This window comes from Dryas octopetala, chromosome 6 (genome assembly GCF_963921425.1).
Source record: "Dryas octopetala chromosome 6, drDryOcto1.1, whole genome shotgun sequence".
NCBI lineage: Eukaryota > Viridiplantae > Streptophyta > Magnoliopsida > Rosales > Rosaceae > Dryas > Dryas octopetala.
Window position 1 is genome coordinate 17,303,818 of NC_141371.1, and position 21,291 is coordinate 17,325,108.

Here is a 21,291-nt window from a genome sequence, read left to right on the forward strand (position 1 = left end):
TTTCAAAATTATTTTGTGATTTTTCCGTATTTTCAAAAAAGGTTTTATAGAATTTATTTGTTAGAAAATCTAATTTTTTTTTCACCTTGAGCTTTAAATTGTTTGACCAATTTTGACTAGGGTTTTGACCCAAGTTAGAACTTTAAAAGGTAGTACTTTTACTCACGAACCCAACGGTGCAAGTCTCGTATTATTCTGAGTCCGGGAGATTATTTTATGAATTTCCTAAATTTTCTTAGTTTGTGGAGCTTGAAATTTTTGAAATTTTTCTAAAGGGCAAATTGGTAATTTGACCTCATAGTTAATTAGTACTAGTCGATACGAGTCCGTAGTATTTTTCGGGGTATTTTTCTGAGTCCCGAGCTATTTTTAAATAATTTTTGAAGTTGGGGAATATAGGAAAAAGAAAATAAAATAGGAAATCACCAGATCGCGCCACGTGGCACGATCTGGGGCGTCCATCGCTGCATGGCAGCAAGATCTGATGGCTGCATGTGCAGCCAAGTGTCAAAGCCTTCGCCACGTGTCAATTTCTCATTGGTCAAAGTTATGACGGTTGACTTGAGTCAACCCAGTCAACTCGGATGAGTCAACCGAGTTGACTCACTCACTCTCCCTATAAATAGCAACGCACCCCCAGCTGATTTCCTCACAATTCAGCCGCACGCTTCCCAAGAGAGAGCTTCTCTCTCCTCTCTCCTCCTTTCTCTCTCTCTTCTTCAATCTTGTTTTGAGTTTATCTTGAGTTCTGAAGCTCCGATCGACGATCCGATTTCGCCTACGCGATCGTGGCGACGAGCTCTTCAATTCTAGTAGTGTGAAGGCTATGTTTTGGTGAAGTTTTAAAAAAATCATTTCTGAGCTCCATAGGTAATTTCTTGATCCCTGTCGAATTTCTGCCAAAATTTCGTTAAATTAATCTCTTGTTAATTAGGTTCTTTTAATCTTGTTACTTAGCAAGTCTAGTAGTACCGAGACTCTGCCCGTGGGAAGTCTTCAACAGGTATATCCTTAACCCAGCTTATTTAATCTGCAGTTATTTAAGTTGTGGTTATAGACGAAACGCTGTTTAACTGTTGTTATCAAATGAACTTAATAAATATTGAGGCCATATCAGTGGTAACCAAATAACGTGATGACTAAGGTCAGTCCATGAGCATACAGGCGTTGGGTACTGAGCCAGAGCTCCCTCAGTTTCCCCATGCACTGACCTGGTCACGTTGTAGGTTCATATCTGATCAACCTCCTCGACAATAAATTAAAATAGATATAGAAACCACCCGGTCTGACATGACTGTTTGCCTCGGGGTGCAAGGTCATATCGGATTAAGAATTCAGAGAAGCCTAGCAGTTACGCTAGTGCCAAACCTCTGAATTATACCTGGTCTTAACAGACAAGGTCATCAATTTACGTGAAGACTGTTTTTAACACCAGTTGTTGTCAAACTAGGAACTCCAGTTACCTAAAGGAGATCGTTGCGACATGGCAAATTGTGTTTTGTACTCGAAAACAGGCAAAAGCTTTGGACGCTAGGTAGGGGGACAACACACTCTGACTAGTGGATTTCCTGCATGTACTATATAATAAATACTGTGTGATAAAGATGCATGTTTTTTGATTGGCATATCTGCTTGGTTTTATGATGATGGGAATGATGACTGTTATGCATATTCTCGTGAGATTGTTATTGTGTTTGACTTGAGAGTGAAAGGTCCCTTACGGTAGACCCTGGGTTTCGATCCCCAAAACCTCATGAGGGGTTGTACGGACGGACTGGTCGATTGTCCTTCTTGGGAGGCCAGTCTAGGCGGTACAACCATGAAATGGCCACTTTCGCTACCCTGTCCCAGTCAAATGACTGCAGGACTTTGTTATGCTTTTGTGAGAGGGTAGTTAGCCCTAACGGCTGGTCAACAGGTATGATTCCGAACTTGGGCCCGGAAAACTGTATTTTGAAAATTGTATGAGCATGCTACTCGTTTTACAAAGCTTGACAACTGGTTTGTGTTGTGCATTTGATTTTAAATTATCCCAAACTATTTTTCAAACCTAGCAGGGAGTTCCCTGAGGGGGAGCAATGAACGTATGTGATGCTCACCCCTACATTGTTGTTTTTCTCCCTCTCAGGTGCTGCACGTGTGGACTTTGACGGCCTCGATTGAGGGGGTGGTGGTGCGGTCTCGAGCTTGTCAACTCCTGTGTTCCTGTTTAGTCAGTATATTTTTTCCTTGGGCAGGTCTTTGGTGTCCTTTTACTATCTTTATATACCCTTGGTCATATCTTGTATATACACTGAGTCCTTGGGTTGTCTACTTTTGAATTATCGAGTCTATATAAACAGTTTCTTTGAAGTTACTCTAAACAATAGTAGCTCCGAGGGTTGGTTTAATTATGAATTAACTATTTCTGAATAAATTTTCCGCTGCAAACTCAAGCACTCTGATCCAACCCATTTTTACTAAACCAAAAGGCTTAACCTATTTTGTGGATATTTGGGATTATAACACCGGGGGATTGGTTGTTGTAGTCTCTGGTATTCGCAAGATAGGTGCCTCTGTTACGTACCTGGGTTTCGGGGCGTGACACCTTTTTTTTAAAAAAAAACAAAACAAAACATTCTGCTCTTGGAAAATATATTTATTTTAAATTCCTATTATTTCTCTAAACATGATGATGGAGAGGTCAAATACAAGTGTCCTGCTGGGTTTAAAGGTGATGGTGTCAAAAGTTGTGAAGGTAAGAGAAATTAACGTCTTGGTATTTTTTGTTGTTGTTTTTCAATTTCACTATAATAGGAAATAAATCTAGTAATGCATTGATGTCTAAATAGCTCAAGTTCAGAAATTAAAGTCATGTTTTTGTACTGTGACAACAATGGTTCGATGCAATATATTGCCAATTTTGAAGGTAATCAACGCCCAGCCTGGGGATGCAAAGGGACTAATGTAAGTGAACGTTTTTGTTAAGTTTGGCCGACCATTTGTGCAACCAAAACATTGAAATGTCATAATGCATGTGTTTTGTATTAGGGTAAGGCTGACTGCCATGGCTGGATATGGGTAGATGAGTACAAGAACTGTGGATTCACCAATGTTTCGGCATCACAACCACCCAAAGATACCGGAGTGTCAAATGTCGCGGATTCATCACAAGGGTCAGCTGCCCCTGATTTATCTCAACAGTCCAGACCCTTGGATTTGGTGGATGAAGAACCTGGGAACGACTATCATTCAGAGTCATCGCCAGACTGCACCCCTGCCAATTAGCGTCCATGGTGGCCATCTGACTCATCGTGGTCACCTGATCCTGATGAAATTTACTCCCCGTATTAACAAATGTAATTATAATGTGCAAAACTGGTTGTGACGTCACTAAACTTGGCAGGCTACAATCAGGCAGATTGCTGTTACTCTTGATTAATTTTGCAGTTTTCATGTTGTGAGAATTGCTTCTTGGGTATCTGCTTGGTTATTGTTGTACTAAGACTCAATCTAAGTACTATGGATGAAGTGTATGCTTGGCCATTTTAGTTTATGCATTTTGTTCGTTCTGTTGTTTATGGATGTGAGTAATGTGACTGTGTATATATGAATACGTGGCTGCATTGTTTGGTAAATAAATGACGTATCGGTGTGCATCCTGAAAATTATGACAATTAAGTTATTGAGACGTTAATAAGTTCATGTTCGTTAGTAAATATTCAGGCACTCCAATTTAAACTAGCAGAGGATAATTGGGTATGTTAGACTAGACAAATACATTCATTTAAGAAGAGATGCTGAAAAACATAATGTCATGGGCAGGGGCTTGCCTCTGTAATAATATGCCTTATAGGAACCCTAGTTGTGCACGAGGATGCAGTAGACCTATCATTCAATCCCATGCAGAGTTCCATGTGTCCAAGAAGGAGGCAGATTCTTCAACAGATGCTGCCTCTGGCGCGTTTCCAGACTAGTCAAACTGTGTAATTTTGGATTGCATGTCAAAACCTGATTGTCAAACAGGAGCTCGTATTTAGCACTCTGAGAATGCAATTGCCCTTTCGTGTATATACAGTTGCAGTGCGAAACCTTTTTTTGGCCCAGTGATATTCAGCAACATGTAAATGCTTGATTCTAACATTGCTTGTTTATTAAGTCAAAACTATTACAAGGGGATCAATTAAATTTATAGTTTTTATGAAACTAGACAAACTCACATCTCCACGAAAAAGTTAAGTACATGTAGGGAATCAAATTGTAAGAGAAATGAGCTAAAAGGCTTCCGCCAAAATATATTAGTAGGAACCACAGTTACTGTCTAAATGTATAAATATGAGTGGTTTGGGTTTTGGTTAAATTAGAAACTTAAACTTAAACCCTATATTATATATCCTAAATCCTATTGTGTTTTTTTTTTTTAATTTTAAATCCTATAACTTACCCAATACCCTATACCTTAAGACTATATTTCATAGTTGGTAATTTGGTATATAACTATAGAAGCAATTTTGTTCAGAATTTTGGATTGCATGTCAAAACCTGATTGTCAAACAGGAGCTTGTATTTAGTAGTCTGCGAATGCAATTGCCCTTTCGTCTATGCACAGTTGCAGTGCGAAACGATTTTTGGCCCAGTGATGAAGTTACCATTCTCTTGATGTTTGGTTCAAGAAAATGGTAACTTGGATCAACAAAATGGTAACTGACCAATTTTTGACAAAAAGTTACCATTTCTTGAGAAAAAAAAATCAAAAAAATGGTAACTTTGGTCAAGGTTAGGCTTGGTTACCACTTTCTTGATCGAAGTTACCATTTTCTTGATCGAACGATTAAGAAAGTGGTAACGTTTTTGCATGCCCCACTGATTTGCTTACCAGTTTCTTGAGGATTGGTTCAAGAAAATGGTAACTCGGGTCAAGAAAATGGTAACTTACCATTTCTTGAGAAAAAGTTACCATTTCTTGAGAAAAATAATCAAGAAAATGATAACTTTGGTCAAGATTTGGCTTCGTTACCATATTCTTGACTGAGGTTACCATTTTCTTGATCGAACGATCAAGAAAGTGGTAACATTTTTTGCCCCACTGATTTGGTTACCATTTTCTTGATGTTTGGTTCAAGAAAATGGTAACTTGGATCAAGAAAATGGTAACTTACCATTTCTTGAGAAAAAGTTACCATTTCTTGAGAAAAAAAATCAAGAAAATGGTAACTTTGGTCAAGGTTGGGCTTGGTTACCACTTTCTTGATCAAAGTTACCATTTTCTTGATCGAACAATCAAGAAAGTGGTAACGATTTTTTCTTGGCTGATTTGGTTACCATTTTCTTGAGGATTGGTTCAAGAAAATGGTAACTTGGACCAAGAAAATAGTAACTTACCATTTCTTGAGAAAAAATTACCATTTCTTGAGGAAAAAAATCAAGAAAATGGTAACTTTGGTCAAGGTTGGGATTGGTTACCACATTCTTGAACCAAGTTACCATTTTCTTGATCGAACGATCAAGAAAGTGGTAACGTTTTTTGCTTGGCTGATTTGGTTACCATTTTCTTGAGGATTGGTTCAAGAAAATGGTAACTTGAATCAAGAAAATGGTAACTTACCATTTCTTGAGAAAAAGTTACCATTTTTTGAGGAAAAAAATCAAGAAAGTGGTAACTTTGGTCAAGATTGGGTTTCGTTACCACATTCTTGAACCAAGTTACCATTTTCTTGATCGAATGATCAAGAAAGTGGTAACGTTTTTTGCCCCACTGATTTGGTTACCATTTCTTGAGGATTGGTTCAAGAAAATGGTAACTTGGATCAAGAAAATGGTAACTTACCATTTCTTGAGAAAAAGTTACCATTTCTTGAGGAAAAAAATCAAGAAAATGGTAACTTTGGTCAAGATTGGGCTTGGTTACCATATTCTTGAACCAAGATACCATTTTCTTGATCGAACAATCAAGAAAGTGGTAACGTTTTTTGCCTCACTAATTTGTTACCATTTTCTTGATGTTTGGTTCAAGAATATGGTAACTTTGATCAAGAAAATGGTAACTTACCATTTCTTGAGAACAAGTAACCATTTCTTGAGGAAAAAAATCAAAAAAATGGTAATTTTGGTCATGATTGGGCTTGGTTACCACATTCTTGAACCAAGTTACCATTTTCTTGATTGAGCGATCAAAAAAGTGGTAACTTGGTTTGAGGCAAGGTTTTGGTTACCATTTTCTTGATGTTTGGTTCAAGAAAATGGTAACTTGGATCAAGAATATGGTAAGTTACCACATCTTGATCAAGAGTTACCTATCTTGAGGGATGCATCAAAAAAATGGTAAAACTTGTTTACCAGTTCAACAGGTTATCTATTTTTTTTTTTTTTTTGGTGGAGGCATTCTATGCCTGCAGTCATTATAGAAGCTCCCGACTACATGGTTCAATATACTGGCAAGAGGGTTACATCAACGGAGAAAGACCGCAACATAAGTTAACTTGAAATGGAAAAGAATCCATTCGATTGACCAAAAGAAAAATAACTTTGACATTTGATGCAAGGTGTAACCAGATGTCTATTATCACTTCTAATAGGTAGAATTACAAATGCACTATGCAACATGGTTCCAGTTATATTGCAACTAATGTACAAGGCAGTTGAAAATGCATGATGTGCAGCAAAGCACAGAAACTGTAATTAATTAATTAATAAATGACTTGGAAGTACAAATAGCAATACAAAGAAGTCTTGAAGCTCCAATTTAATTAAGTTGGTTCTCAAGTGAACAAAGATATTCAATCAGCTGACAATCTAAATTTTTGCTGACCTGGAACCTGCATTCATGCAAAACCTCATATGGACAATTGGCACGAAAATTTGGAGCATCCTTTATGTTAGACCTAATGCATGAAATAAAGTTCATTAAATAAGGTACTCAAAAGTATTACTCAATGTCCATTCAGCGTTTAAGATCACTGTATATCACAATTTCAGAACTAGCACCTCAAATAACTTACCCTTCTAGGCTCAAAGTGTAATATTAGCAAACAGTAGCACGTTTAAAGGTCTCCACTCTCCAACATCGAAATCTGCCCATAAAACAAGAAAAAAAATCAAAGGATTGCATGACCAAAATCTTATATAGCAATAGTGAATGACAACCGTAATTCACAATTGAAAGGGACCTAATTCACAATAGAGGAAGATATAATTATAAGAAATTCACAGTTGATCATAGAAATTATCATCAAAGAAAATACTGATTAACTGAAAATGTAAAAAGAAAAGTAATAATATGTACGTAAAAAAAAAAAAAAAAAATTTTAAGCCGCAAGTACCTTCTTAGTTTTTAGTACGTACCTTTCTTCCTCCAATATCTCTCATGGTACATATCATTAAGCCATTCACCAAGACTGACCAAGTTCCACCACCCACCAATTCTCAAATGAGGAGCTAAAATTAAACCCAAATGAGGAAACTAAAATGAAATTGCTTTCAAATACATTAGCCAATAACTTCGATTAATATGCAACACAAAAGGACTTACAAGTAAGCTTATTTGGATGATTTTGCCCTCTTCTTGAGCCTTTGAGTATGTTTACTACCCTTCAGTGCCTTTTTCTTAATCTGACAGCAAATATTAGCAAACTGAAAAAAAGTTGAGAACAGAATTAGCAATTTGCTAGAGTTATAGATAACATGAAAGCGGTAACTAGCTTTCACAATTTAACTACTTATATACATGTCAGAGAAGATTCAAAACACAGATCACCAGCTTAAGTTAAGCATTTTGGTGATTGTGGGAGGCCAAGAACGCAAGCACACAGTTCAAAACACGATGTTAACAGAGTGCCACAATCAAATATTAATAGCATGTTACCTTTTTAGTATAAGAGCTGAAATTGTAAGCTATAGGGAATTCCAAAACAGAGCTAGTCTGGTAGCAAATTTCATTCCACCGAGTAACTTTGGGATAATTACAATCATAATGTGGTTTAAGCACCATTTTAAGACAATTGGAATCCTGTCATATTAGACATTAAAATTTCATAATCATCATTAAGATTGCATCTTGATACTCAAGTCAAATGAAAGAATAAATAAACAATGCCATGGACCTGCATAAAGAACTAAATAGACAAACTTGCATATCTACAAACAAACTCTTCTTTAGCAAAATTCATTGAGCTAAAAAAGAAAAAAAATAATTGAAAAAAAAAAAGATAAAAGAATTAACAATAGAAGAGGTACCTGATTGAAAATTGAAAATAAGTTTCCACCAGTGCCAATGCAGGGGATGTGAGCAATATTGGGCCAATGCTTTCATTTCATTATTGCTTCTGCCGTAATATATAGATAAGATTGCCTTGCTTCTCTGTGCTTTGGAAGGGAGCTGGGGATTCATTGGTTTGATGTGCCTCCTGCTGAGGTCTTATCAATTTTGTTGGCTGATGCTTCAGGTTTCTCCTGTGCTAGAGCTGTGTTAGGCTAGTTTTTTTTTCTCGGCTTTAGATAAGAAAAATATAGTACTGAAAAAAAAATGGTTTATTCATACCATTGCCCCCTGTAAGATACACTTTTTTTCACTTTGCCCCCTGAAACTTAAATCCTCTCAGTTTGCCACCTGAACTTCGCAAAGTTGTTGCAAAAGACCCTATGCCGTTAACTCTGTCAATTTTTCCGTTAAAATAGCTGACATGGCACTTATATGACATGAGTGAGACCCTTTGTTAGTTATGTAAGATCCATGTAGACAAGCAAAATTATAAAAAATTGACATGGATCTTATTATTTTTAGTTTAAAAATTATTTTTTTTGTCCACATGGATTTTACATAACTAAAAAAGGGTCTCACTCATGCCATATAGGTGTCACGTCAGCTATTTTAACGGAAAAATTAACAGAGTTAACGGCATAGGGTCTTTTGTAATAACTTTGTGAAGTTCATGTGGCAAACTGAGAGGATTTAAGTTTCAGGGGGCAAAGTGAAAAAAAGTGTATCTTACAGGGGGTAATGGTGTAAATAAGCCAAAAAATATATATATATAGATAAGAAATATTTAATGACATGACAGCCTGAAACAATAAATAAATAATATTGTGCTTCTTCACTTAGTATGCATTAATTTTTAACATAAAGTGAAATGAAAAAAAACTCATATTAATTGGTACCTGATTCTTATTTGGGAGTTAAGAGGGAAATGAAAACCGAAACTTTTTGTGAGAGCTCATATGATCACTTGATCATCTATCTGTATGCAAGGAATCCGAGCAATCTTGGCCCAATCTTCTCTCGTCTTATTTTCAAAGTATCTTTTCTTCAGCGAAGAACAATCCTTGATACACAGTAAAGACAGAGATGACGGCAAACCCTCTGGCAGGCGTTCGAGATTGGGACAGTCACAGATTTGTAGGCTTTGAAGAGAAGTGAGGTGTTGAAGTCCCTTTCCGTTCAAAGATTTCAGGCTTAGGTCAGAGATCCAGAGAGTGTTGAGAGTTGTAGGGAGCAGCTGTTCCTTGAGCAACGTCTCCAACAGATGCTCAGTTCTGTAGATACGAAATGTTCGAAGGTTGGGAGGCAAACCCCCTTCTGCAATTGACACAACATTTGGAAGATGGGATATGCCCAAATATCGAAGGGCGGTGATGGTGTGAATTCGTTCGGGCAATGACTTCAAATTCTGGCATTCACTGACTGAAAATACAAACAGGTTGGGAGTGGGCAATCCTCCGTGGGGAAAAGAGACCAGATTTGGACACCTCCAGATATGCAAGTAGTTGAGATGGCTGAGATTTTCAACAACTCGTTCAATGGAAAGGGATTCCAGATTCACACAATCCCAGATTTCAAGATGGCTAAGTTTGGGAAAAATGCCCAACGGGAAGGACCTCAGTGAATCACAGCTGTCGTGTAAGAACAAAAGCTGAAGCGATGTCAATTTGGCCATCATCTCATGAGGTAGGAATTCTAATCTCCTACAATTTGTTATATGAAGTGTTTTCAACGTAGTAGGTAGACCATCTCTAGGGAACGACAACAGGGATGGACAATCATAGAGCCTCAAATATTGAAGACAGTTGCTGCTATGCACCATTTGCTTGGGCAAGCACTCTATATCACCAAAATTTTGAATATAAAATCTCTGAATTGAGGGCATAGACTCTGTTCTCTGACCTATTAATGATAACAGACCTGGGCATCCATCAACTCTCAATTCTTCGAGAGATTGTGGTAAGTAGTCCATGTTAAGGGTAGTAGTGCCCCTTTCGAATAGAACCACACACTTGTTCACTGAAAGTTTTTTCAAGCAAGGAAGATGATTAGGTAAGTTTCCTCTCAGCTTCGGACACTTCTTTAAAATCAGCTCTTGCAGACGAGGAAAATCTGAGCGTTGACCTCCACTTGGAAGCCATTCCTCCCACTCTGGCATCTTCTCAAACTCTAGCTTCTCCAGAGATTGAAACGACTGAATTATTGAAGATCCATTGCCATAGAACTCAGGACCTATCTTCGTAACAAATTCCATCGCAACGATAGTGAGCTCTTTGAGAGCAGGTAGCTGCCCAAGTGGTGGCAAGGACAAACAGTAACTACATTCACTTAGACACATGAATTTTATTTGAGAAAATGAAGAGTCTCCCAACCAATTTGGGAAGCTCGTTCCACCATAAAAATTGATGGTAAGTTTCTCCAAATTTATGGGAGGATGGAGCTTTTCAAGTACATCTCTCTCCTTTTCAGAATCATCAGTATCCTTACCCCATTCCAACATTAACTCCTTGAGATCTTTCTTTTCCTTCAAATTGGCATGCACGGCATCCATAGCATCAACTACATTTTGTAGCTTTCGAATACAAAGGTTTCCCTGAAGATGCAGTAATTGCCTCAATTCTCTAAGCCTTGAACCAGTTGACTTGCCAACAACAAATGCAGTCAATGTTCGCAAACTTTTTAGTCTACCCAATTGTAATGGCATCTGGTCTATTTTAGTTCCATGAATATCAAGATGACGCAAATTAATCAATTTTTTCATTTCGACAGGCAATTCAATGAGAGAGAAACAATTTAACAATAGTATTGTCTGTAAATTGCAGAGAGAACACACTATATCCGGTAACCTTTTGATTGCTGTGGAGGAAAGATCCAAATAACGCATGTGAATGAGATTACCAATAGAATTAGGTAACTCAACAATATTGGTATATTTTGACAATGACAGCACCCGCAAACATCCTAGTGTTAGCAAGAAATCATGTGAAATTCTTTTACTTATATAATTTGGCCAACAAAATGAATTTAAAGGTAGGAAGGTCCGCAAACACTTAACCCCATATAATGGCTCAAATTTTGAAGCAATATCGAATTCTCCTCTAATATACGAAATGTGACGAACTTTTTTGGGAGCTTCATGTGATTCCAACCCTTCCAACCTGAAACAAAATCCCTTAGCCACGAAGGTTGCCAGGTCATTAATGAGATCATGCATTATGAATCTGCTCCTTGATTTTTGAAATATTGATCGTGATAATAGTTCATCAAAGTATTCCTCAGCCACCTCTTCCATTCCTATTTCATTCTCAGCTTGTGGAATTAAACCATTTGCAACCCAAAGTAAAACTACATCTTTCTTTTCAAATTCATAATCTTTCGGAAAAATCGAACAATAAACGAAACATTGTTTTAATTGAGTTGGGAGATAATGGTAACTCAATTTCAGAGCTGGAAGAATATTACTTTTATTATGGGTTAGCTCCCACATATTGCTATGTAAGATGCTATTCCACTCCTTAGAATCTCTCTTGGAACGTAAGAGACCACCGAGTGTTTTTGCAGCTAAAGGCAAACCATTGCACTTGCGTGCAATTCTTTTACCAATTTCTACCAAGTTTGCATATTCACTTGGGTTTTCGTTTCCCAGTGCATGTTTTGAAAGTAGTGACCAACAATATTCATCCGACAATTGTTCCAAATAGTGAATAGGAACATTGTTCATGACAGATGCAACATTTTTATTCCGTGTTGTTATGATAACCTTGCTTCCCTTTGCTCCTAATGTAAAAGGAGCATGTAGGAGATTCCAATCATCATAGTTCTCATTCCACAGGTCATCCAACACAAATAAAAATTTTTTCCCCCCCACTTCTTCTCTTAGTTGAACTTGAAGAAGATTCAAGTCCATAATATTGTCATAAGATTTTGAAGTGACTGACTGAAGAAGGGCTTTAGTTACCCTAACCACATCAAAATCTTCCGAAACACAAGCCCAAGCTTTAAGAGTAAAATACTCTTTTACTTTGTCATCATTGTAAAGGAGCTGAGCAAGGGTTGTCTTACCAACCCCGCCCATACCAACAATGGGGATGACAGATACATCATTGTTGCTTGCATCATCAGAAAACAACAGTTTTGATAACTTTTCTTTATCTTCATCCCTACCATACACACAAGATTCATCGACCAAGGAAGTTGTTGGAGGTCTTTGTGAAACCTGATTCCCTCCAACGACTTCTGTCAGACCAAGGACAGTCTTTTGTTTTGCAAGGTGTTCTAATGTTTCAAATACCTCTCCTATCTTAGCATTCATGCCTTGACAAGAAGGATTAAAAGAAGGAGAGAGGAAGTTCCACACCTTGGTTAATTTGTGGGTTTGATCATATTCAGGTGCTTCTACCTTGCATCGCAAAGCTTCAGTGCTGATCTCATCAAGTAAGTCATCTGCATCAAAGACAGCATGTTTGAGCTCATCAAGCCACTCTCTCACAGCAGGGTTCACAATTTGCTTCTCCTCTGCATCATTGAGCAGTGCAGAAAGGGAAAGCAGTGTGATCTTCAGTTTCTTCAGGAGTGAATCGTCGAGCTTCTTCCTCCAAAACAAGTCGATGAAGTCGCGTGAGGCAATCCTGTCACACAACACCTGGATGGAAGCAGTGAGCAGCGCCTCTCCAACCAGAGCCATTTTTCTCTTGGATTCTTTGCAAAGGGTCGATAGGATTTCAATGAAGTTGGTGAATAACTTGAAAAACAGAACTGTTTTAGTCTTTTAGATTATAGCTCAGTGTCGTGCTTTTGTGGGAATGTGAGGCAGTTGGTCCACTCGGCTAAGCATATTATGTCTACAAAAAGCATACTTAGTCTAAAGATATTACTTGCAAAGGAAATTATTATATGCTAAGTACACACCCACTAGATATGCTAAGCATTCATAATTCATTCGATTTTTCTCATCACTGATAATTCATTCATTTCCAAAGTACTCTTATAATATAAATCTATTTTCTTAAAATATTTAATTAGACCATACATTTGATACTGATATTACAAATTAAATTGACAAATATATGTTTGCAAATTAAAAATGACAGCAAAATATAGGTATTGTGATTTTATAATAGAAATAAGTTTTAATATATAACAATATAAAAGATTATATGTAATTAAAGATTATATATGCTGTTAAGAGCTAGCTTTGTGAGTTTATGACATGGGTTGAAGATCAGCCAGATTGGCTTTCCTCTTTTCTGCATGCTAGTATGAATTATGAATTATGTGGGTGGGGTGGGTGGACATTAAATTATAAAATGTGCATCGCAATTGTCGGTGGACATTAAATTGGGTGGGTGGGTTCCACGGCCAAAGATGAGTAGTCCATAGTTATTGGACTTAAACATTTGGTGAGGTCCATGTATTTTTTGTGCCAACGCTTGCATTATTGGGGAGGTTTTACGTTTTTACCTCAGCTCATTAATTTTTGGAAAAAGAACTTTAATATATTTTGAGTAAAGTTAATCTGATCTGATAGTGAAAAATGATCGAGCTTATACAAAAACAATGGTAAAGCAAAAGAAATTGATGAACCTGTCATCTAGTTTTGAATTGGAGATTTTTTTAACCTCAATGAGAGGAGTTACCATGTATCTAAAGACTGGAAATCCTACCTTATCATCACTATCATAGTGAATGAAACATAATTATGTCAATGATATATTGTTTTATGAAATGGGTCTTTTATGTAAGAAGAAAGGCGTATAGGTGTTTAGAGCATCTCACTAGGGAATATAAAATTTACAGATAATAATTATAAAGTCTGCTTTTGGACTCTTAATGATAATTAAACCCACCTTTTAAAAAATTAACTTGGTGGTTCCTCTCTCTCCCTCCTCTTCTCCTTCTCTAATTACCTTTCTCTCTCTTCCTTCTTCGATCGAACCCTCACTATCGAACGAGTAAGGTCGACGGGACCATAACCCTGCTGCTCGTCTCCCTCTCCTCTCTCTTCCATAGCAGCCTTTCTCTTTCTACTTTGCTTATCTCTCTCTCTCTCTCTATTCTTTTAACTATAAGCCATTGTTGGATCCTTGAGGTCCAGATCGGAGTTTGTTGATCCACCAATCCAGAAGAGCACGCCAACCTCTAGATCCGAATGTGTTGAATTGCTGATCTGGAGGTACTATGCGAATTTCATCCATCTCTCTCTCTCTCTCTCTCTCTCTCTCTCTCTCTCTCTCTCTCTCTCTCTCTCTCTCTCTCTCTTTCTTCACTATAAAGCCATTGTTAGAGCCTTAAGGGTCTAGATCGGAGTTTGTCTACCGCCGATTTGGAAGTAGGCGCTGACCTCTAGATCTGGAGCTTCTATGCTGATTGTTACTATCAAACAATAACTATCTAGGACGATAGTTATTGTTGGGCAATGACAATTATTTGTTATTGTTAAAATTAAGATTTTTTACTCCAACAGCTTATTTTTTGTGTTGGTTTTATGCTTTTTTGACATGTTTATGGAGAGAAAAAAAAAAAAAAAGACAGTGGCAATTATCTGGTTTTGGGTATTGTTGCACAATAAGAATTGTCATTGTCCAATAGTGACTATAAGAAGACAGTGACAATTCTCCTGAGATGAAAAAACAAAGGCTAGGCGTGCTGGGCTTCATGCCCAGCGCATTTTTCCAAGTGATTTCATTAAAGTGGATTGCATTAAAGTTAATACAAAGTTAATCACCCTTTTGGGACCACCACACGATGTAATCTCATAACCTAAACGGTCCATTTTTCAGGCCCTACTTTAAAGATCATGTTTGTAAAAACACTCCAAAATCAAAAGTCACTTAGCCATTTGATTATAATAAGAACCATTTATATGCTTTTATCGAAAATTGTGTTCATCTATTTATTTGAACACAATTAGATAACTAAATAATTTTCGATTTCGTTGATTTTTTGCAATGATGATCTTTAAAGTGAGGCCTAAAAAATGGATTGTTCAGATTAGTCATATGGTGGTCTCAAAATGGTGGTTAGCTTCGTATTAACATGTTAAACAGTTAACTTTAGAGTGCTCCTCTATATAGAATGATAGGATCATGGGACAAAATTTTTGACAAATACTTTAACAAAGATTTTGAGCATTTAGATCTTAGAAGATCCAAGGGTCTGAAACAAAACTAATGTATATGGTATTTAATCATTAAATGACAGTGAATTGGGGTTGGCCAAGTTGGCCGAGGACAAAAATTCCCCCCTACACACCTGAGTTCGAACAACCCTTCTCCCTCCCTTGTAATAAAAAAAATCATTAAATGACAGGTCATTTAGTCATTTAATATGGAGTTAAGCAATACCAGACTTTTAATATTAGCCATTGAAATAAATACAATGATCAAAATTATGTCACATATTTAATAAACCAATTCTATTTTTCTCATTTTTCCCAGTTCACCTCTTTTGATCCTACATCGCGTTGGATACCTATAGCCACCTCCTTCATCTCATCTAATCTAATCTTGACGTTTGTCCAGTTCATCTCATCTCCCAAACTGAATTGCAAGAGCGAAATGTGTTGGGTTTCCTCTCATCTGCTAAACCACAATTTCCAAGAGCTAAAAAATGTGATGGGTTTCCTTTCAAACTCTCATCTTTGTTGGACTCCATTGATTTTAAAAGAAAGCTAGGAAGAAATAAGACTGGTGATGAAATCCCAAAGAAGAAATAGAATGAAGGAAATCCAGCCCAGCCCAAAAATTAAAGAAATAGGACAAAGAAATAAAGGCCAAAACGCAAAGCCACAGGCCTAGCCTAGATGGGAGGTGAACGATCACTTCGACGGGAGGAAGCTTCTGAAGCTTCCTTTCCGTGTTTTCCCTCTCCTCCGTGTGACGCTTGGCGAGTCACCATTTGCTACTCCAGCCCATGTGAGCTATTTGTCCTTTTTTTTTTTTTTTGCGGCAGTTATTCGGACCACCTAATGTTGCTGAGTTGATCACCCTCATCCTAATTTAGTAAAAGACATTTTTACCCCATTGTAAAATGACCATCTAGGACATCTTGTTTTCTTAAAGCATGTTTTCTCATTACACCCCTATATCCTCTTTACCACCATCAGCTGACTCCACCCACACCCACACCATCATCTTCATCTTCACACTTCACACCCAAACAATTTTACGTAACATTTTCATTAGGGTTTTCAAATTGCTGAATATTTTGAAACAAAATTCAACCAATAATCAACTACCCAAAAATATGACTCTTGCATGTAGGTTCTTTATAATTCAACTTCAAACCCATAACACCAAATTAACAAGGGGATCAGAAATTTGGGCTCCAATTTAAAATACAAACATACATATATATATATATATATATATATATCTGTGTGTGTGTGTGTATTGGAAAGAATTATATAACAAGCAACTGCTTAATAATTGGAAAGAATTTAGAACACCATAACCGAATGGAAGAACGAAAACCCTAAACCCACTTTCAAATCTCTTTCTAAATCATCTAAAATATCAAATCCTCAATGAAATTACCTAGTTTCAACGGATATTTAGACAAAGATTGTTGTGGGTGATGGAGGTGGTGGCTAGTGATGGTGACGGCGGCGCAATGACCGGAATTTAGCATAAACAACCGATATAGGTGGTTTAATGGGTTTAGAAAGTAAAGTTAGAAATTGGGGGTATTTGGGTCATTATGGGGTGGTGAACTCAACACAATTTTGAGAACTCAAAATAAAGGGTGGTGAACTAAGTAAGGGAGGTCAACTCAAAGACATTGGGTGGTCGGAATAGCCGCCGTCTTTTTTTTTTTTTTTTGCCAATTGGAAATTCCATTAGAATAAAAAAAACCATAAGGCAAATGCAAACACCAGTACAAATGACAAACATCACAGGAAACAACTACCAACACCATCAAAAACTATTGAGCATGCAACACAAAAAAAAAAAATGAAAAGACATTTCTTAGATTAATGTCAAAATATCCATGCTATTGTGTCTAGTAGATGTTGGGTTTTTTATGTTTTACAATATCCATTACAAGATTGTTGGAAATGCAACACCAAATTGATCTATTCAGTGTTGCTCAATCCAATTTATATAACTTCTTGAAAGACTTGATGAATTAATTCTCCAAAAAGGGAAGTAAAATATTCCAAATGAAACATTTTTTTGTTATTTTGTCAACCATTTCTAACAACAATTCATCTTATTGAGTTTATCAAGCTGGTTGAAAAATGGTTCTAAAGGTGGTTAGAATTTTGGATATGATAGGCTTCTTGTGAATGTTGTTCAGCTTAACGCTCCTTAAGATTCCTTATTTAGCTTTTTCTTACCAAATTGGGATGCTCAATTCAGTATTGATCGATGCTTATTTTATTCCTCCTAATCTTCTTTGATGGTTGTTATTTCATTTATGGGCTACTTTACTAGGCATTAATTATTATTTTTTTCTTTCCTCTTGAAGACTTGAGTCTTAAAAGCGGTTTAACCATACCAGCTGGAGTCCTGTGCATGTGCAATTGGTACAGATGGATGGTTCAGTTGGGGAAGTGATGCTGGTGAATTTAATCCATATCAGTTTTTGTCAAAGGCTACGGAGGGATTTGATTGTTTGCTCAATAACTCGATCATGTCTAGGTTTCTGCCAAAGTTTAGGGAAATAATTTTATGATATTGAATTAGGGCTGCCCTTTGGTTTGGTTTTTACCGAACCGACTGAATTTTTTTGGTTTGGTATACCGATTTTCACAATTCGAAAATTGTAAATCCAAAACCGAAAAAATCCTAAAAAAGTTGGTTTGGTTTTGGTAAAAATCGAAAAAAGTTTGTAAACCGACCGATTATCGAAAATTATTACTGAAAAAAACCGAATCGATTATTACCGAGAAAACCGAAATATATACCCAAAAAAACTAAAACAATTACCGAAATTTAGTTATATATACTTATATAATATTATTATGTTAGTGGTACAATAAATATTAAACTACTAATATCTTAAACAACTATAAGAAAATATAATTGTATAATGTTATCATATTAATATTATCAAAAGTGTGAGTTAAGATATAGAGTCATTCTCTAATAAAGTAAATATTATTATTTTTAGGAAAATAAGAATCTCATCTTTAGATAAGTAATGCATATATATATATACTCATATTTATCGGTATATATACATACTAAATTAATAAAATATGTACTAATACATATTATTGAACTAATTATACTACTATATATTATTACTAATATTAATATTATATATTACAATTAATACTAGTACTATACTAAACTACCAATACTACTCGTGCAAATATATATTCATCAAACATTATCTTTTATGCATTATATTTTATTAAATTTTAATTTATATTGGTATATAATAATTAGTATTATTATAATTAAACCGAAAATGAACTGAAGATATACTGAAGTAAACAAAAAATGAATTGAAGATATACCGAACTAAATCGAAAATAAACCGAAAGTATCCAAAACCAAAATTACCGAAACCGAACTGAAAACTGAAGTTTACAAAAAATTATCGAACCAAAACATACTGGAATTGAAAAATACCGAATTTTTTTGTTTTGATTTGGTAAGTCCCAATACCGACCGATGGGCAGCCCTATATTGAATAAAGACCACAATGGTGGTATAAGTACACATTCCAACTACAATTATAGGGAGGATTTATTGGTAAAAAAAATTTACAATCAATTACAGTTAATGGTATTTCTTAACTTTCTAACCACAGTTAATGTTATAGCTTGACTTTCTAACCATCAATACTGTTGACTCACTCTAACACTCCCCTTCAAGTTGGTGCATATATATCACACATGCCCAACTTGACAAGTGAGTTAAGGAACACTTTGCTGGCTACTGCCTTAGTAAGTACATCTGCTAGTAGGTCTTTGAACTTCACAAATGAAAAGCTAATAATTCCAGCTTCAAGCTTCTCTTTGATAAAATGTCTATCAATCTCTACATGTTTAGTCCGGTCATGCTGAACATGATTATAAGCAATATTAATTGTTGACTTGTTGTGATCACAATACAAATTCATTCCTTTCTTATGCTTGAACCCCAAGTCAATCAACAATTTACTTAACCAAAGCAGTTCACAAACACCAAGGGTGATAGCCCTATACTCAGCTTCAACACTAGATCTTACTACAACTAGTTGTTTCTTACTTCACAAAGTAACCAAACTCCTACCAACATAAGTAGAATACCCAGAAGTAGATCGTCTGTCATCAGTTGAACCTGCTCAATCTGCATTTGTATAGGCTTCAATATCAAGATGACCATGTTTTGCAAGCAGTAACCCCTTAATTACCAGGAGCAGATTTCAAATATCTCATAATTCGTTCCACCCCATTCATATATGGCTTGAGTGGAGCATGCATAAACTGACTTACAACACTAACAACATAGGCAATATCAGGATGTGTATGAGACAAATAAATTAATCTCCCTACAAGTCTCTGGTACCTTCCTTTATCAGTAGGAGAAGCACTAGAACACTCAAACAACTTATGATTTGCTCAATAGGAGTATCAACAAGCTTATAAGCAAGCATACATGTTTCAATCAACAAATCAAGCACATACTTCCTTTGAGATAAAAAGATTCCATGATTGGATCGAACCACCTCAATTCCCATAAAGTATTTCAGGTCCCCAAGTTGCTTCATCTCAAATTTAGCAGCCAAATATTTTTGCAATCTAGCAATCTCCTCATGATCATCATCTGTTAACACCATATTATCTACACAGATAATAAGGGTAGTAAGTTTATCATGCATGCGCTTTAAGAACAATGTATGGTCAGAATTACTTTGCTTTAAGTCAAGCTCTTGGAGACTACTTTAAGCCATACAAGGCTCTCTTCAACTTGCACACCATTCCAGTCTTTTTTAAATCTGGCATATAGTGAGGAAGATCCATAAACACCTCTTCCTTAAGCTCACCATATAGAAATGCATTATTCACATAAAACTGTAATAGGGGCCAATTACGATTAACTGCTAGAGGTAAAAGAACACGTACTGTATTAAGTTTAGCAACATGAACAAATGTCTCCTGATAATCTACCCCATATGATTGAGTATATCCTTTAGCCACCAGTCGAGCTTTGAATCTCTCGATCGAACCATCAGCTTTATGCTTAACTGCAAACACTCATTTACGTCCCACTATCTTCTTCCCCTTTGGTAAAAGAACGAGCTCTCAAGTGGAATTCTTCTGTAAAGCATCCATCTCTTTTGCCATAGTTAGGGTTCATCTAGAGTCTGCTAAAGCATCCTTCAATTTATTTTGAATAGATACAAAAGATAATTGATGCACAAAAGAACCATATGATTTAGCAGCCTATGAGAAGACAGGTGATTATTAATGGACTATTTAACCTTAGCTTTAGGATTAGGCTCATATTGAACAGGTGGTTGACCACAGGTAGAACGAGTTGAGAGTTCATATCTAGGTGGTTTTGGCTCAAGAGTAAACATGTTAACTAATTTATCATGGATATCAAGAATAGGTACAGACTCAACGTGATGTCACTCAAGCCTAACATGTAAATAATTCATATTGGGTGACATACGAGAACGTGTTGACATCGTTGAGCCTTAACACCTGTAATAACATGCTCTGATACCATGAATATATGGAATTGAAACATCCAACTCAAAACTAGTTGAAAATGGATGTGGAGGCCAACTCCCTAGCTATGAACCGCTAAGTTAGGCTATATCTTTTCAATGTAAGATCTTTCTCTCAACATATCCTACTTTGTTTCTTCCATGGTACTTTAAAGGAGTTTTAAGTTATTGTATGATATATAGACATTTTTTTCCTTCAAATAAAATAATTTTCATCTTAAACCAAAATTACCAGTTCACATATTTTAGAGAAACAAAATTCTACAACCACTATATCACATATTTTAATTAAAGAAAACAACTAAACCATATATTAAATATTTCTATAAATAATAAGTTAGCATCGCGGATTGATTTTGATGTTTAGCTAATAAATTAAGTTGGTAAAT

The 21,291-nt window shown here is 36.1% G+C and overlaps 2 protein-coding genes and 2 long non-coding RNA genes across 5 annotated transcripts; 1 reads left to right on the plus strand and 3 right to left on the minus strand.

The window, feature by feature from the left end:
- Positions 1–667: 667 nt before the first annotated feature.
- On the plus strand, positions 668–3,391 carry LOC147282919 (uncharacterized). The gene is made up of 6 exons (XR_015123035.1): positions 668–870; positions 958–1,003; positions 1,451–1,534; positions 2,129–2,737; positions 2,832–2,946; positions 3,031–3,391. It is a non-coding gene; the product is annotated as an uncharacterized LOC147282919 (long non-coding RNA).
- Positions 3,392–6,655: 3,264 nt separating this feature from the next.
- Positions 6,656–7,599, minus strand: LOC147282920 (uncharacterized). Its single transcript, XR_015123142.1, has 4 exons — positions 7,508–7,599; positions 7,321–7,413; positions 6,978–7,049; positions 6,656–6,860 (listed from the first exon to the last, which is right to left on the minus strand). It is a non-coding gene; the product is annotated as an uncharacterized LOC147282920 (long non-coding RNA).
- A 72-nt stretch (positions 7,600–7,671) lies between these two features.
- Positions 7,672–12,971, minus strand: LOC147282921 (putative disease resistance RPP13-like protein 1). 2 transcript variants are annotated; one of them, XM_086246490.1, is made up of 3 exons: positions 9,133–12,971; positions 8,212–8,300; positions 7,672–7,984 (listed from the first exon to the last, which is right to left on the minus strand). In XM_086246490.1, the coding sequence occupies exon 1, from the start codon at positions 12,915–12,917 to the stop codon at positions 9,189–9,191; it is 3,729 nt and encodes a 1,242-aa protein (XP_086102616.1). In that variant the 5' UTR covers positions 12,918–12,971; the 3' UTR covers positions 7,672–7,984; positions 8,212–8,300; positions 9,133–9,188. The 2 variants fall into 2 exon arrangements, with proteins under 2 accessions (XP_086102616.1, XP_086102617.1); XM_086246491.1 differs by lacking the exons at positions 7,672–7,984; positions 8,212–8,300 and adding an exon at positions 9,009–9,036.
- A 6,083-nt stretch (positions 12,972–19,054) lies between these two features.
- On the minus strand, positions 19,055–20,005 carry LOC147282922 (uncharacterized). Its single transcript, XM_086248306.1, has 3 exons — positions 19,735–20,005; positions 19,448–19,506; positions 19,055–19,246 (listed from the first exon to the last, which is right to left on the minus strand). The coding sequence occupies exons 1-3, from the start codon at positions 20,003–20,005 to the stop codon at positions 19,055–19,057; spliced, it is 522 nt and encodes a 173-aa protein (XP_086104432.1).
- Positions 20,006–21,291: the final 1,286 nt, after the last annotated feature.

Coding starts and splice junctions, on each gene's coding strand:
- LOC147282921 (XM_086246490.1), bottom strand. CDS start 12,917: ATGGCTCTGGTTGGAGAGGCGCTGCTCACTGCTTCCATCCAGGTGTTG.
- LOC147282922 (XM_086248306.1), bottom strand. CDS start 20,005: ATGGTGTTAACAGATGATGATCATGAGGAGATTGCTAGATTGCAAAAA. Junction 19,507..19,734: donor TCTCCTACTGATAAAGGAAG/GTACCAGAGACT, acceptor CAGATTGAGCAG/GTTCAACTGATGACAGACGA. Junction 19,247..19,447: donor CTTATGTTGGTAGGAGTTTG/GTTACTTTGTGA, acceptor AATCATGTTCAG/CATGACCGGACTAAACATGT.